At 36.7% G+C, this 15,571-nt stretch overlaps 2 protein-coding genes across 2 annotated transcripts; one reads left to right on the top strand and one right to left on the bottom strand.

Moving 5' to 3' along the window:
• Window positions 1–748: 748 nt before the first annotated feature.
• On the bottom strand, window positions 749–10,982 carry LOC130718015 (vacuolar protein sorting-associated protein 35B-like). The gene is made up of 22 exons (XM_057568446.1): window positions 10,775–10,982; window positions 10,596–10,692; window positions 10,382–10,505; window positions 10,058–10,246; window positions 9,696–9,783; window positions 9,436–9,492; window positions 9,254–9,343; window positions 9,025–9,147; window positions 8,210–8,284; window positions 8,083–8,142; window positions 7,256–7,372; window positions 6,920–7,159; window positions 6,779–6,844; window positions 6,515–6,604; window positions 6,331–6,420; window positions 3,261–3,350; window positions 2,952–3,020; window positions 2,376–2,456; window positions 2,174–2,281; window positions 1,625–1,728; window positions 1,262–1,375; window positions 749–1,185 (listed from the first exon to the last, which is right to left on the bottom strand). Exons 1-22 carry the CDS (start codon window positions 10,865–10,867, stop codon window positions 975–977), a joined length of 2,376 nt encoding a protein of 791 aa, XP_057424429.1. The 5' UTR covers window positions 10,868–10,982; the 3' UTR covers window positions 749–974.
• Window positions 10,983–12,775: 1,793 nt separating this feature from the next.
• LOC130717702 (uncharacterized) lies at window positions 12,776–15,000 on the top strand. Its single transcript, XM_057568039.1, has 3 exons — window positions 12,776–12,990; window positions 13,873–14,155; window positions 14,246–15,000. Exons 1-3 carry the CDS (start codon window positions 12,916–12,918, stop codon window positions 14,755–14,757), a joined length of 870 nt encoding a protein of 289 aa, XP_057424022.1. The 5' UTR covers window positions 12,776–12,915; the 3' UTR covers window positions 14,758–15,000.
• Window positions 15,001–15,571: the final 571 nt, after the last annotated feature.

The raw sequence follows: 15,571 nt of genomic DNA, 5'->3' as shown, positions 1-15,571 counted from the left end.
TGATAGAATGATCAAATTATTGATGGTTTTTATTAGACAACTCAAAGAATAAAATTCTTATATTTATCAAATTCAATATGTTTAAATATTTGCTCATTTTTCAATTCACAAATACAACCATCTCACTTAAATAAAATTCATAACTTTAAAAATTTAGGAATGAATCAACGAAGTACTAAAATACATGTTCGTAGTGAATAACTAGAATATTACAAGGTAACATGTGCGATGGCTACATCAGACTGCAACGAGGCTCAAGGTACTCATTCTTTATTCTCTTTTCTTTATTTAGAAGGTTTAAAGGGATATTTGAATTGTTAGATGGACTTTTAAAAAAGGGAACATAATGAAGGAAATATGAGATTTATGAGTGGGGGGAAGGGGATGCGGTTTTTTAGTTTAAACCACACGTGTTCTCTACTGAGGCAATCGTTTTCGAGTTGTGTAAGACTACTACTTGCATTTGTTACATTCAATGCAAATAGAAAATAGTTTCACACCATTACAGCTGAATATGTATATCACAACCGTCACAAAGTTGGCTGTAACTCCTATGCAACAGCAATTTTAAACCATGCTGGGAATGATAAAATGTGATGGTTTGAAGGAATGGACACTTTGAAAATCTCTGATGGGTGAAAAGGGAATATTTGATCTATATAACTTTGTTGAAACATTAAACTACAAATACCAATTATGCTTTAAAATGACATTGACGCCACAGCCAAACATTTTAATGCACAATCAGTGAGTATTTAAGTTGTGTGGTTATATCAAACATTAAACTGCAATGCCAATTGTGCTTTAATATGACCTTCATGCCACTGGAATTTTAATGCACAAGTAATGAACATTGACATAACCCTTTCTTTTGTTGGGATGAAGATGAAAACTGATAAACTACATGCTTGGCTTTTCACATAACTTTACATTTGGACATCTCGAACATGTCAGTTCGAGCACAAAGTGAGGATTTATACCTTGATAGAATCATATTTCTCACCCAGTATACCGCCCTTCTGTTTTTGGAATTGGATGTACCTCAATGTGCTGGCAAAGAATGCATCTGAAACTGGAAGAGCTGATGCAGTGTCACTCTGCATTTCGCTCGTGATTAATTCTATAAGCCCCTGGATATTAGCACTGGTGATCTGTGGGTTTCCTTTCTCAAAATAGTAAATGTACCTGGAACATCCTTATCCATAAGTAAAAAGTAGTAAAAATAATATATCAAGCAGTTTTATAGCTTAAGGTGACTAACTTGTTCAGTATTTCAACAAAAAGCGTCACTGGACCACTGCTACCCCTAGCAACATTGGCCATTTGCTGAGCAGCATTTGCAATCCTCAAAGCACGCTTAAGGCAAAGCAATACTCTGCAATGAAACAGTCAACATCCACACCCCAAGAGGAAAAAACAGAAAACAAAATAGACAACAACTCATGCATCAATTATGCAGAGGCATAATTATATTTGATAATTCATGGGCATTCATACTTCATGAACCATGATGCTATATTGAATAAAGGTCATAATGACTTCATAAACAAAGTAAGAAGAGGCATCGTGCATAAAATCAATCAAATCATAAAAATTAAACCTATTAGAGTATGTGCCAGCATACCTTTCTCCGTCTTTAATACCATCTTGATCATCAACCCAAAAGAGATGTGAGCATGCATAAACCGCACGGCACTGATCAGGTTTCTTCAAAAGCTTTGCTGAATACTGCGAAAAGATAGAACTTCAAGCTCAATAAATGTTGCCACACAACCCATTTTCCTTTAACTTGTAATGTATTTTTTTCACAAACTCGGGGTAGAAGTTTTGGGAAGACGGGTATTGAATAAAGTAGAATAGGAAGGGGTTGATGACATGGAAAAGTGTTGCCTTCCACATGTATGAATAAATAGTGAAGGATGAGAATGCGAAAGACCTATTAGAAGTGTAACATTTCAATTTAGTTTTTATTTACTATTATAAGTGGCTTAGTTTGAGGGAGAAGTTAAATGATTGCCCTAACATTCCCTTTCCCTTTTTTAAACCCCCAAGCAAGAGGAACTATTCCCTTCCCTCTTGTCCCCACTCATCTCCATCATCGTCCATCTTCTTAACAAATCCTTTTAAGGAAAAAGAAGAGAGAAAAATGGAAAACAATTAAAAAATAATATACCCCTGTGGCCTTGTGTGTTAACGTATCCCTGTTCTCAACACCAAAGACGTTCATTCTCTGGAGAGTCCCGATAATTAAGTGTATTGCAGTTACCTGAGCTTTAGAATCCTACAACATTAACAGACGGATTAGTAAAGGACTGAAGGCCACAGTTTAGTTGTATAAAGAAAATCTTAAATTTGATTGCTTTATTAATAATTACCGCAATTTCTTCTTCATATAATACAAATGCCTGTGTGAAAAATTCATAGGCAACAGGCTCGAGTTCACAGTCATTAGCAGCCTGATTATCAGAAAGAAAATCAAGAGGTTTAAAAAATAGTCACTGAAACAATTATGCAAATATAAAAGACTAATCATAATCAGGATAAAGAGTCATAATAATGTCAGGAAAACATAAGTTAATAGTAGTATAGCGAAGTCCTGTGTGGAAAGTTATTTCCCCATTCAGACTAAAGAGCAAAACTGACAATGTGATGGGGAAAAATTATGCCCCGAAAGAATATGATTGGGTAGCAAAGAATCATTTTTCAAGTCTATTAGAATTTGGGAGACCTAACTCTACCCCAAAAGCTAGCTCAAGAGGTAAGGATTGTCTACCCATATATAAGGGTTATCTTGGCCATATCTCTAGTCAATGTGGGACTTCTCAACAAAGTCTAATTTCATCCAAATCCCTGTTCTGGGTCTTCTGAGAGTTTCTTTGGGAGTTCGGAACGAAAGGTGGAAACAGAAGTGATAACAATTTAATAATTTAATTTTGCAGGGTCAAGTGTACCTCCGCACATTGCAGATACAGTCTCAGGGCCAGTTCAGGAGATGATACAGAAGAAAGGGCTTCAATGATCTGCAACAAAGTAGATGTTTTTTGTCCACCGCATAATTTTAATTATACCAATATATGGCGCATAAAATAATACATAAATATCAGAAATTACATAACACACTATACAACATGCTGATAAACTCGAACAAAAGTATTTCAAGGTAGTTCAATCAAGAATATTTTAGAGTTGTGCGCCCTCTTTGGGCTTATAGAGAGAAAGTAAATTATTGTTCGAAACCAAGATTATACATTTTAAATCACCTCATTTAAAAGCTGAAATATTTTTTTGGGTGTTAAAGGAACTTCTTCTCCCACTACGTCTCCATCCTGCCCTTGCAATTGCCTGATTAACTGCAGCAAAACATGATTCAAAAAGAATTAAGAAGTCACAGAAAGAGCTGAGTTCTTCACTCCCATGTATCATTCTCAAGAAGTAAACCCCAAACTCCAGAGGGTGGCATACAATATAAGTAAATATCTTTAGACCTTACTACCTCAAAGGTATCCAATTGGGACTAGAAAATACTCTGGACTTTTATAAAGCACTGCCACACATTGAATGAACATGATCACGCTATCAGTTATGAAAGTCGATATGAATACTAACTGAAGGAGTTCTGACGAGTATGGGATGATGAGATTTGCTCATATCTCTCTCTTGTGTCATTGGAACTTAAGACCCACAACTTTGAGGAACTAAGTGGCTGGGTTCACCAATTTGTAATGGAGTTTCATCTAATCTTTTCTCTTTTAGTGACTATCTTAGTTTCTAGTTTCTACCATGTGTAACTAAACTTTCTAGGTTAAAGAATGATGAACCTCACTCCAAACTCTGCGTATTTGATTCTTGTATCTTTATTCAAGCTTATTGGTTTTAATTGAGTGATTAGGTAAGTGCTTAATACTGGATTGGGCGCCCTAAAATTGATACAGTTTCAATTTCAAAAGTCAGAAATTGGGGATGGAATTGGAATTAAAGTGAGCCACCATATTAGATAAGTTCTACAAATAAGCTTGATAGTTTGATAGTTATGAAATTGTAAAATTAGGAGAAGCCGAGAGACAATATTAGATTTAATCTCTGTGTGAAAACTACACAATGGAGGTCATTATTTATAATATGACCCATAAAGGCACAATAAATATAAAATATCCTAGAAATATTCTATTTCCCTATTTACATACCTAGTTCCCTAATTACATGATTATGTTACCATGTAACCATAAATAAAAGATATCATATTGATAGAACCCAGTCAAGAAGAAGATAGAAACTGGGATATTATAGAATATGAACCCTAATCCCCAAATAGGAATTAGAGAGAATGTACAGTGTTGTAGAGCATTCGAGAGGCTCTACTCTCTCCCTAGTCCCAATTTCCTAAATGATCCAAAAGATACCCAAACGCTCTTCACACTCTCTTATTTATAGGCTAACCCTTAACTAACTAACTAACTCTATAGGCTAACCCTTAACTGACTAACTAACTAACTCTATAGGCTAACCCTTAACTGACTAACTAACTCCAAGTACCCATCACATATTTATTTACAAGATATCTAACATTCCCCCTTAAGCTGAAGCATATGTCATATGCATAGCTTGTTACAAATATAATTAATCAACTGCCGGAGAGAGAAACACCAAACAGAAAAACAAGTTCACATCGGCAAAGCCCCAACATCGGTAGATGGGACGTGGGAGAGACAGGAAGCCATGGGTTGCAAAGAGGAGAGAGAAACGCCGAAAAACAGCAAAATTGAGGTTGAAAACTCAGATCTAGAGGGGCATATATCTCAAACGGAAGAAGTAAGGGAAGATCTGGAGCTGGGAGAGCGAGGTGAATCCGGCGGTGCAAGCCACGGCCGGATCAAGGGCTGGACGCGGTGGAAGTGGCTGGAGAAGGTTGTTGGAATGATGCAGACAGAAGCTGGAAACACCGTCGGAATGAAACACTGGGGTAAGCCAGAAAATCTGCCAGAATGAGTCACGACATGCGGTAAGGTCAGAAACACTACCGGAATGAAACACGGCAGGTGAAACAGAAAAACTGGCAGAATGAAACACGACAGCGGGAAGAGCCAAAAACCGGAGAAGAGACACGGTTTCCAGGAAAAGATATGCGCTGATGGACAATGGGGTATGACGACGGATTAGGATTGCCTCTCGTCATGCTCTCAACAACAGAAAATAGTGATGGCACAGGTCATAGAGGACGAACCTGGCTCCGATATCTTGCAAAATTAGGAGAGACCGAGAGACATTGGATTTAGTCTGTGTGTGTAAACTACACAACAGGGGTCATTATTTATAATAGGCACCAGAAATACAAAATATCCTAGAAATATTATATTTCCCTATTTACATGATCACTTCCTTAATTACATGAGTATGTTACCAAGTAACCATAAAGAAAAGATATCATATTTATTTACAAGATATCTAACAGAGATCATGTGAATTCTTGTTCATAATGCTTGTTCAAATTTGGGGTTTCTAAGGAATTAGGGTACTTGGTTTTGAACAAAGGGGTTGAAGGTCCAGGATTTCGATTTGACCTAATATGTGAGTTAAATCTTAACTATATTTTCTTGAACTGCGAGTAATTTGAATTACATTGAGGAAGGATTGAGAGGATTCCAACCCTAGATACCATTGACCCATAGAATTCCCATACGTTAATAGCTTCTTGAAATTTCCCTATTACTTTGATTTAAGTTCTAGTTCTCTTCATTAAATTTTTGTTCATTCAACCAATTTCATCCCATTATTGCTTGATTCAATTAATTGTAACTTTGAGAAATGATAATTGAATTCCAATTCCTCGTGAGACCATACTCTACTTAATAATTTCCCAATTGATACATTTTGATGCGCTTGCCAATTCCTCATCAAGATAAAAGTAGTGTTTAGCATACAGAAGAAACATAACAGGACAGCCTGTTCTATTATGTTATCTTTGGTTCCACCATTTTAGTAGAAGCAAAGTGTACCGCTCTTTTTTTACCATATGTCCCACCCATTCTATATTATTTTCATCAAACATGGATTAGGATATATTATGTTCTGTTCTATTCAAACATGTATACCAAATGCTACCTGAGTATTTGTAATTTTCAAAATACATACTTGGTCCCAACTCCCAACCTCTAGCATACATGGTTCAAAGAAGCCATGTATTACTATGGAATATGGCCTGACAATACCTAAAAACTCCATTCAAGTAATTCTTCTATATCCACTAACATGTAAATTCAACTCAAGAAGCATATTAATTATAATAGTGAAAAAACAAATTGAAAGAATAGTACAATCAAGGAAGAAAGATACCCTAAGTGCAGAAAATATTAGGGAAGGAACTGTAAAGGGTAGGCGCTTTGGTCCTCCATTCATAATATGCTTCTTTACAGTACATATAATCTGAAAATCCGTGTGTCAATAGTTATGTGAAGTAGATAATAATAAAAAAAACTAGTGGAATTCAATTTGACTCTGAACACACTTATAGAGTTACCTTAAACATTTCCTCTGGGTCATTATTATGAAGCATGTGTATGAGGCGAGCAACAGAATTTTGTTCTTCGTTGAAATCTTCCTCATCAACCTATCGGTAAATGATAATGTATTTAAATTGGGCTGAGCTTAAGCAAGTAATATATTTATTTAGGAAATAAGCATAGACATATTTAATAAGTTTGGACATATAAAGAAATTTTAATAAATGTTTAAAAAATTACAGGTCATACAAAAAGTCAAACAAAAATACTCTCCTGCACACCTCATCCACAGCTGTTCCATCCAAATCCGTTATAAGCCCTTTTATTAGTTCAAATAAAACTTCCACCTACAGAAAGCACATTGAGCCCCGTTACAAAGAGACAAACTTGTTGTTAAGTTAAACCAATAGCAAAGTAAATACCTTATCAGCATTAGAGATGCAAGTGTTATTCTTCATAATGCTTTGGATAATGACCATTGCCATTACTTTATTCGTCTCATTATCAAGATGATCCATTACACGAGGGTAATTGGAAAGTGTCAAGGCAGTCACAACATCATTGTATTTATCAAGGGGAGCACTTAAAAGTGCAACAACTTGCTTAGTTGCTCTGTTGTCATCGAGTTTTGGTTTTCCAGAAAGCTTCTTGACACATGATCCCTGCATAAATTCCAGAAAAGATGCAACTTAGCTAAGATGCAAACCCTGTCCTCCCAGAGCCTTATAAATATAGCAGAACAAGAATTTCTGACATACCAATACTTGATCCACATAATCTAGTTGATCTGGGTGAACACGAAGAGTAAATGTAAGCAGAGAGACATGCAAAGCTATTGCTCCAACAATAGGCATGTCAACCTGTGCTTCTATCACCTGCAGTCAAATGCAAGTTATGGTCTTAGATTGCAATACCCTAGTCCATGCAACTTAAATCAGAATTAGTAGGCACAAAGAGGAGAGCAGCATTCCTTTCTTCCTCTTCATTCTTTTTTCATGATGGGGGAGTTCCGAGGGGAATAAGGTTAGAACTATCAGATCAAATGACTTGATCAATATTTTGTTTCCGCATAGAAAAGTTGAGAGAATTAATCATCCTATTATACAGAAGGTCTACTATTACGTAACGGTCACTAGATCTACAATGGAATTTTGGATGGGGGGGTTATAAATATTGCGCCGAACAAAAACCATGATAGCCACATTACATAGACTCAACTTTATGAATCACCTAAAACAAGCCTGAGGATTAATCTTTTATTTGCAGTACTTCTAACAGTGAGCTGCCAACTTGTACAACCTCTGGTCTAAACATATAACTTCATAAATATTTTAAAACGAGAGAAGGGAACTATAGTAGAGAGAAATCCCTGCGACAGAAATGTCTTCAAATGACTAAGTTCAGTTTTATTACCAACACGACAAAGGAACTCCTTAATATTAATCATAAAAGGAAAAAAGCCATTGGTCAAAATCACCACATTTTGATTCTTCACTATCCATAGATATATCAGGACATCTTTTTTCTGTTGCTCTCTAAAAAAAGCTTTTAAGTAAAGTAGCAAACTCAATAAAAGCCAGCTTACCCTGCTTATTGCAGTGCTTAATTTGGCAAATGCTTCCACTTGCAGAAATTGAGGCAATGCCTGAGAAGTGAAGGATATAAATAACAAATGGAAGCTTAACTTACAACAAATGCTGCATAAAACTTACTTCAGTACTTGAGGCAGCATAATTTGACAACCTATCCATTAACTGAGATAACACTGTCTTGATGTCTACGGCAGGCTGCAAATACAATCCAGGCAGTCAAAGGGGAGAAGAAAAAGGTTTTCAGCTAAAAGAAAAACAGAGATAAAAAGAACCAAATTTATCAATGAAAGCTTTTGCATTGCTTCACTCTTCGCATGTTAGAAAATCCCCACCACATATATTCTAAAAGAAAGTCACGTGTATAACCCGTGCCATCCAGTTAACTTTGTGATCACCAATGCAAGAAGCCCACAACACTAGTCAAGCACATTTAAGAAAAACAAAACTAGTCCCCAAATGATAGCTCAGGTGGTAAGAGCTAGGAACATAAGGGTTGGGTGGGGTGAAGGGTCCCGGGTTCGAACCCGGAGGAGGGATTAATTTACTAACATTTCTAACAACTAACATTTTCCTATCAAAAAATAAAAAAACAAAAACAAAACTAAGGTTGTGTTCAAATGGAGAATTTTCAAACTTCAGAAATTAGATTTCATCAATGTAAACTCCTTCATTTGTAAAAAGTGTTTGAATAATAAGAAGTGAAATTGAAATCCCCCCCACCTCATGAAGATTGTGAGCAGCAACAGAATTTTAGTTCAAAGTTGAAAGGAATAAATTCCTGAATATTATTCACTGAAAAATAATCTGTACATGGTGAAAGGAATAAAATCTCCAGAATACTATGCATCTGAAAGGCTGGCCAGTCTCTCTAGTATATCTTTTCAAATGTCAAGCACATAAAGGGTCATTTATTTCCAATTAATCAAGTTACCCACCTGCAACTGGGGGCAAGCACCTAACAGTGTCTCAAGTGTCTGCAAGTGGTACTCATCTGGAAAAACCTGGATTATGCACTCCATGAGATAAAATTGGGCAAGCTCGTCTTTACAATTGACAACCTGCTAAAGCCAATTTAGACAGTCAAGATACATTACAAGTTTACAACATCATGGCATACAATATGAGGAAAATTATTCTTTGGGGAGAAAAAGTACTTTATTAGACCTGCTCTAAGACACTTGGAAGGACGGTGTCTTTATACATTTCAAGGTCCACTCCCTCTATTTGACTGAGAACATGGAGATTCTTCCCTACCTAGTAATTAGACAAAAGGAAACCCCATAACTTATCTATCAAATGTATAGCACACAGCTTCATCAGGAGATAGAATCGTATTCTTATATTACAAGATCGCGAAGCTCATTCCTTTCTTTTTCCTTCTTGTCTCTTATCCGACCAGGTCCCTGCAGACCAGAAAGCCCAATTGAAGGCCTCAGCTCAGGATCCCCAAAGATTAAGCATGATCCACAAACACCATAACACCTGCATGGCCAGAAATCATGTTCTCATGATTTATTTTTACCTCTAAGGCTATGGCATGCAAGTACTGTGGTGCTATGCATCTTATAAGGTAAGATTATATAAGAACTAGAGAAGTTCAAAGAACCTGATGCTGCAATCGAACCCAAAGCTTATTCATTTCTGTGAAATTTTGTAGAACAAATTCAACCGCATCCATCACACCGTTAGAATCCCTGCAGGGAAAAAGCGGCACCTATTAATCTCCGTTCTTTTAATTCTTATTCACCCTAACCTAATATAAGACCAACAATACAAATCTTCGACAATCAAAAGTGAAACAAAAAAAATGGTTACATCACATGTAGGAGTGGAAGTACACATAACGAAATGTTATTTTTCTAGTGACATTTTAATTACAATCTACTATTTAATTAAAAAGATGGAAAAACGTAAGGCAATAAACAAACTATTAATGCATTGCTAAACAAAAGCAATTAACGGCCTTACCCGCCTTCATATTCAGAGCCGATATCAGGCAACTTGTCTCTACTGATTTGAGACAGGTAACTCCTCAAGAATAGACCACGAATTGGATGTTGAACGCTGCGGCACATTTCTACTAGATCTTTAAGAACGTCCTTTACAGGAGCATCCTTACATCTGAGGTAAACGGATCCTGCCGTACAAAGAAGATACCTAGCAGTAAATTAACAACAAGAGAGTCACAAGCATGCATAAACTAATGCCAATTGTTGAAATTGCACAACCATTCAAGTTCAGATTAAAAGACAAACATTGATTGGTGTTCATTGCAGGGGAAAAAACACTTACAGTCTAGGCAATATATTTCCAGCGTGCTGAACAAGCTCATAGAGATCAACAATGGCAACACCGTGTCTGGTTTCGTCTTTGAAGAAGATCTCGAGCCTCCTGAGCTCGTCGAAGGCTCTCATATCTTAAGCACAAGAAGCAGGAAATCGAAATGAAGAATTGAGTCTAATATGACAGCATGAATGAATGATGTGAAGAAGTTCGAAGAATTTACAGAGTTCATAATATTTGTGAGGTGAGAGCCGAGAAGTTCGAAGCTCCGATAGCATCATCGCTGCGTATTTGAGGGCGTCTCTGAGATTATTGTCATCCTGCGATTCAATTGGATTCGGTAAAGAGAGAATTGGAAAAGGGAATGAATTAGGTTGCGAAAAAGGAAGGAAATACAAATACCAGTGCGCGATGGAGGAAGAATGCGTTGTGTTGAACGCCGGCGATCCCCTCGGCGAGCCATTTCTCCTCGTCTTCGAAGCCCTCTGCAATCATTTTTCTTCGAATGACCCAGCAGAGCTGATGAGTCAGATCGCGAGCCCACAAGCTTACAAACCTGGAATTGAATCTCCAGAGAAGATGGTTGACGCGTAAACCACGATGAATATGATCAACTTGAAAAACAAAAAGTACATTATTCACCCAAGTTAAAAATAAATTGGTAATAATTCACTCTCACAAAGTGCAAAAATTTGAGTTTGGAATTTGGATACTAGTTTGTAATGAGAATTGATTCTTTAATTATTATGTTTTTACCAACTTGCATATAAGGAAGAAACGTGAATCAAGGGAATAATTTCATCTAGACCTCCTCAATTCAACCCTAAACGGGTAGATAAAGATAGTTTTAGGACTCTTTGTGATTTTGTCTCGTATGTTAATATTACGGTTTTCGAACTCGAAGGTGAAGAATGTGATGGGATAATGGGTGGAATTGGCAAAAGGTTTGAGCTTTGATCACCAAGAGATTCATAAATTTTCTAAATGTTATCCCGGGTCCGAATGAGATGGAATTTCCTAATTTTTGGCGGTGAAATACTAGTCCTGATAATTGCTACTCAACGACACCATCTTATGCGTGGTTAAATAGTCAAGGAAGAAGTTTCGTAGATCAACACTTGTGGAAGGAAATCTAAAAAATAAAGGTTCCGCAAAAATATGAACTTATTTTTTGGCTTTCTTTATATGGTGTTTTGCCTTCTAATGAGCATCGTCATAAGTGAAACATGGCGCTAACCCATCGTGTTCGAGATGCGCTCATGGGATAGATGATATTGCTTTAGAGATTGTCCGCATTCAAGGGAGATTTTGCTCAAGGTCTTGTTGTTCTCTCTTTCCTATGTTTTTTCATCTTAATTGCTAGAATTGAATCTCTGTTATACTTCAGTAAAATTATGCTGCAACTTACCTTCACCACTTGTGGTGAGTGGAGATTACGTAATAATATGGTGTTGGGATAGAAGGCTTGGACTATCTCTTATGTACAAATGAACATTAGACAAAGTTTTTCTCTTGATGTTACTACTATTGCTCTGTATCCCACGACCAACTTACTAAATGGGTGAGTTCCTCCTCCGTTTGGCTGGGTAAAGATTAACACGGATGACAGGCACTACAAGAGCCCACCCTTGATAGGTTGTGGCGGTGTGGTGCGTGACCACCATGGAAAGTGGGTTTCATTGACCCATATATCAATTATATATATATATATATATTGATGTCTCGTGTAAGATAAATGATCATATGCTGAAAATAAAAGATAAACGATCATATAACTATGCATCCTTATGAAAGATTGTGTGAGAAGGATCATATAGATATGTCTGAAACATATAGAGATATAAAAACTAGAAGAGTATATAAAAATATCGAGGCAAATGCAAATTAATAAGGTATATGTCCAACTATCTCCAAAATCTCTAGTGGTCCAACGGATTTAGACAAGGACCGAAATTAAGCCCTTTATTTTTATTTTTCTCATCGGAAGATTAAAAAAACCCTTTATTTCTAATCGTAGGATTCAAATGAAATTTTATTCCGGTAATTTACTACACTCAAACATTACATCTTTTATTGGGGTAAAATCATATGTAATCATAATATTTTGATAGCGATAGAAGGATTTGTTTTTTATTTTTTATATAGAGCGATACAAGGATTTTAATTGTGAAACATATCTAAATGTGATATTTGCGTATAACTTTTTGATATCTATAATAATATAATTACTATTATTGTGCTTCAAATAAAAATGATTATTATTATTGTTAAGGGTAGAGAAAATTGAAATAATGGTGAGGGTAATTTTGTAAAAGGAGCAATACGCGTGAGCCATCACGATTCCGTAGGGTGAGAGAAGTCGGTTTGTGTGGCTATAAATACAACCCCCAGCCTCAGCTTAAGGTTATTTGTTCTGCGCGATCCAGATCTTGATTAGGGTTTCATTCTGTATCGCCGTTGCCGTCATCGAGAGGAAAGGGTTTCTTCTTTCTTGAAATCTCTATCGCGATTTCGATTGTTTTGTATTTCGGACAATCTCGAAGATGTCTCGTTGCTTTCCTTTCCCGCCTCCAGGGTATATCAGGAACAATAGCGATGCCTTGATCAATTCGATTAAGGTTTGTTGAGCAGTTTCGTTTTTGCGTTTGTGCTCAACTTTGCTGCTTCGTGTTGTTGATTCATAATTGTACTTGAACATGTGAGGCCTCTGTCTCTTCATGTCGACCCGATCTTCATCGATCTGGGTCTTGTTGCGATTTAGTTTCATCTAGGATCCAACGTGATTTTAGATCATACCCTGATTTCAATTTCAAACCCAGATTCTTGATTTTTATGAACCAAGATCGTTTCTGGGTCGTTTTCTAAGATTGGTAAACAATTGGGGGTTTTTCTTGATTAGTAAAATTGATTTTTAGAAAAAACTATTTTGATAGATCAGTAAACGTTTTGGCAATTTAGGGTTTGAAATCATATGCAGTTGTTTCAAATCAATAACCCTAATTCATTATTTTCAATGGGTGTTTTTCACAATTAATTTAATACAAATACAAAATTTCTTTGAAATTAAATACGTTTTCCTCAATCTTGGATCGAAACTTTTTACATGTAAACATCACTGTACAAATTTAGGTTTAAGTTTCTATGTGAATTAATATGATACTGAGTCATGCCACTATGTTGTAATATTTGCTCGATGTGTTCATTCCTGAGCCGCTATTTTGTGGTACCTGTATCATGGATATGCTTGATAATGATACTTGTATGGGGTAGCCTTGTTTGCAATTTTGTGGCATGATGACTGATATCTTAGATATGTAAGATATAAAGAAGTTCTTGAAATTGGTGAAACGATTGTTCTTGAGTGCCTTAAGATGTGATTGCTTAGTTTTCTTGTGGGTCGCAAGCAAGATTAAAATGCTTGCATATATGGCATGTTTGCTTCTTTGGTCTTCCAATCTTCCCTATCCTCTATTTGAAAGTGTTGTTCTGGTCCTTTAAAGCTCCGTGAGGAGAAGGAGAAGGCCAAGAAAGACAGGAAAGAGAAGAAGAGGGAGAAGAAGGAGAGAAAGAAAGAGAAGAAGGAAAGGAAACTTCAAGAAGCCAGTGTTGCTGCGGAGAAGTTGAAGCTCATTGCAGATGGCAAGTTACAAAAGGATATTGACAATGAACTACTTGAAAGGAGTGGGATAACAGAGGAACATGACCAACCTGTCTCCTCTCATCAGGAGCCTTGCTTGTCTGACAGTAGTCAAAGCAGCAAGAGGAAAAGGGAAGCTGATCATGGTGAGAATTCTTACAGCTGGTTGTTTTATTATTTCTTGTTGTGTTTTGGCATCATGTGTTTGAATCTAATTTGTGCTTCTTGTGATACAGGTCCTGCCATTAAAATTCGACTTCCACTGAGGAAACATAGAGAGCCTGAAGAACCCAAATCAGAATATCAAGTGGGGTCTTCTTCAGCACGTGTTGGGAATGCAGATTCCTTCACTCAACTTGCTAGTGCAAGTGATCATCGGTTACAGTCTATCAGTAACAATGAGAATAATCAGTTACCTGGAAATTCTGATTCCGGGCATGGTAAAAGATTGCAAAGTTTGGTTCCTGGTGATACTCCGGTCTCAAACATTATACTTGATGATAAAAGTCGAAGGGAGTTTTCTTTGTATGACTCTTTACTTCAGATTCCTCAAGTTACGTATGATGGCTATGATTCAGCAGATGAAGCCTGGTTATTCAGGTCTGAACCGACTGAAGCAAAACCCATATCGAAGAAATTGAAGTATGATTCAGAAGCTGCCTTACGATGTTCAAGTTCCATGTGGCCTCGTGCTCAGCATTTACCCGAGGTTGGAATATATGCGTTGCCGTACACTGTTCCATTTTGATTCTTTTGGAGGATTGGTAACAATAGGTCCCTTTCAATAGGGAGCTGTTTTCTGCACTTGAGAGAACCAGTGCTTCATTCTTTTGTTCTTTTCAAGAGAAAAACACCAAACATGTAATGTAGGCAAAGTTTTGCCTAATAATATTTTTGTCAACATGGTTGATGATGTAACTTTGTCTCCCATATCAGAATACACTGTAGAATGTACATATTATGACGATACGTGTTGTTATTGTTTTGAGAATTTGGACAAACTTTGAAATGAGTTTTTGACCTAGCTGATATGGATTTCAGGTATTTTAAAAGATGATTGGTATTAGCAAAGATTTTTGTATTTGGAGGGAACTCTTGCAGTGGTTGGATGAAAAATTTATGCACTTCATCAACATAAGTTAGATGACAACGTTGAGTTTTTATCAGTGGGTATTTTATCACGTCAGGTTTTTTTTTTTGGTCGAATATCACGTCAGATTGAGGTTAGAAATGTGATGGCAATGGGCACGGTAGGGTATTATAGGCCCGATACCTGTATGAGTAAGTACTTACGGTAGGGTATTACAACCCCTTTCCGCTAGCAATAGGAGACCCACTGAATTCTGATTTCTTAAGGTGGCTGGGACTTGGGTCTTGGGAGAAGCCGAGAAGGAGACGACGAGTGAGGAGGGAGGGTACAGATGATTCATTCTTTGAACCCAAAGGTGTGATTCCTTGAGAATCTGGGATAGAAGTTTAATTCAACGGCACAACCAAAAGCACAACACCTAATGCATTCAGAGGAACATATAGAATTAATGGTAGAGGAACATATAGAATTA

The sequence above is a fragment of the Lotus japonicus genome, chromosome 5, assembly GCF_012489685.1.
Source record: "Lotus japonicus ecotype B-129 chromosome 5, LjGifu_v1.2".
In the NCBI taxonomy this organism is placed as follows: Eukaryota; Viridiplantae; Streptophyta; class Magnoliopsida; order Fabales; family Fabaceae; genus Lotus; species Lotus japonicus.
The sequence above is the reverse complement of the archived record's forward strand: the minus strand, read 5'-3'. Positions and strand labels throughout refer to the sequence as shown.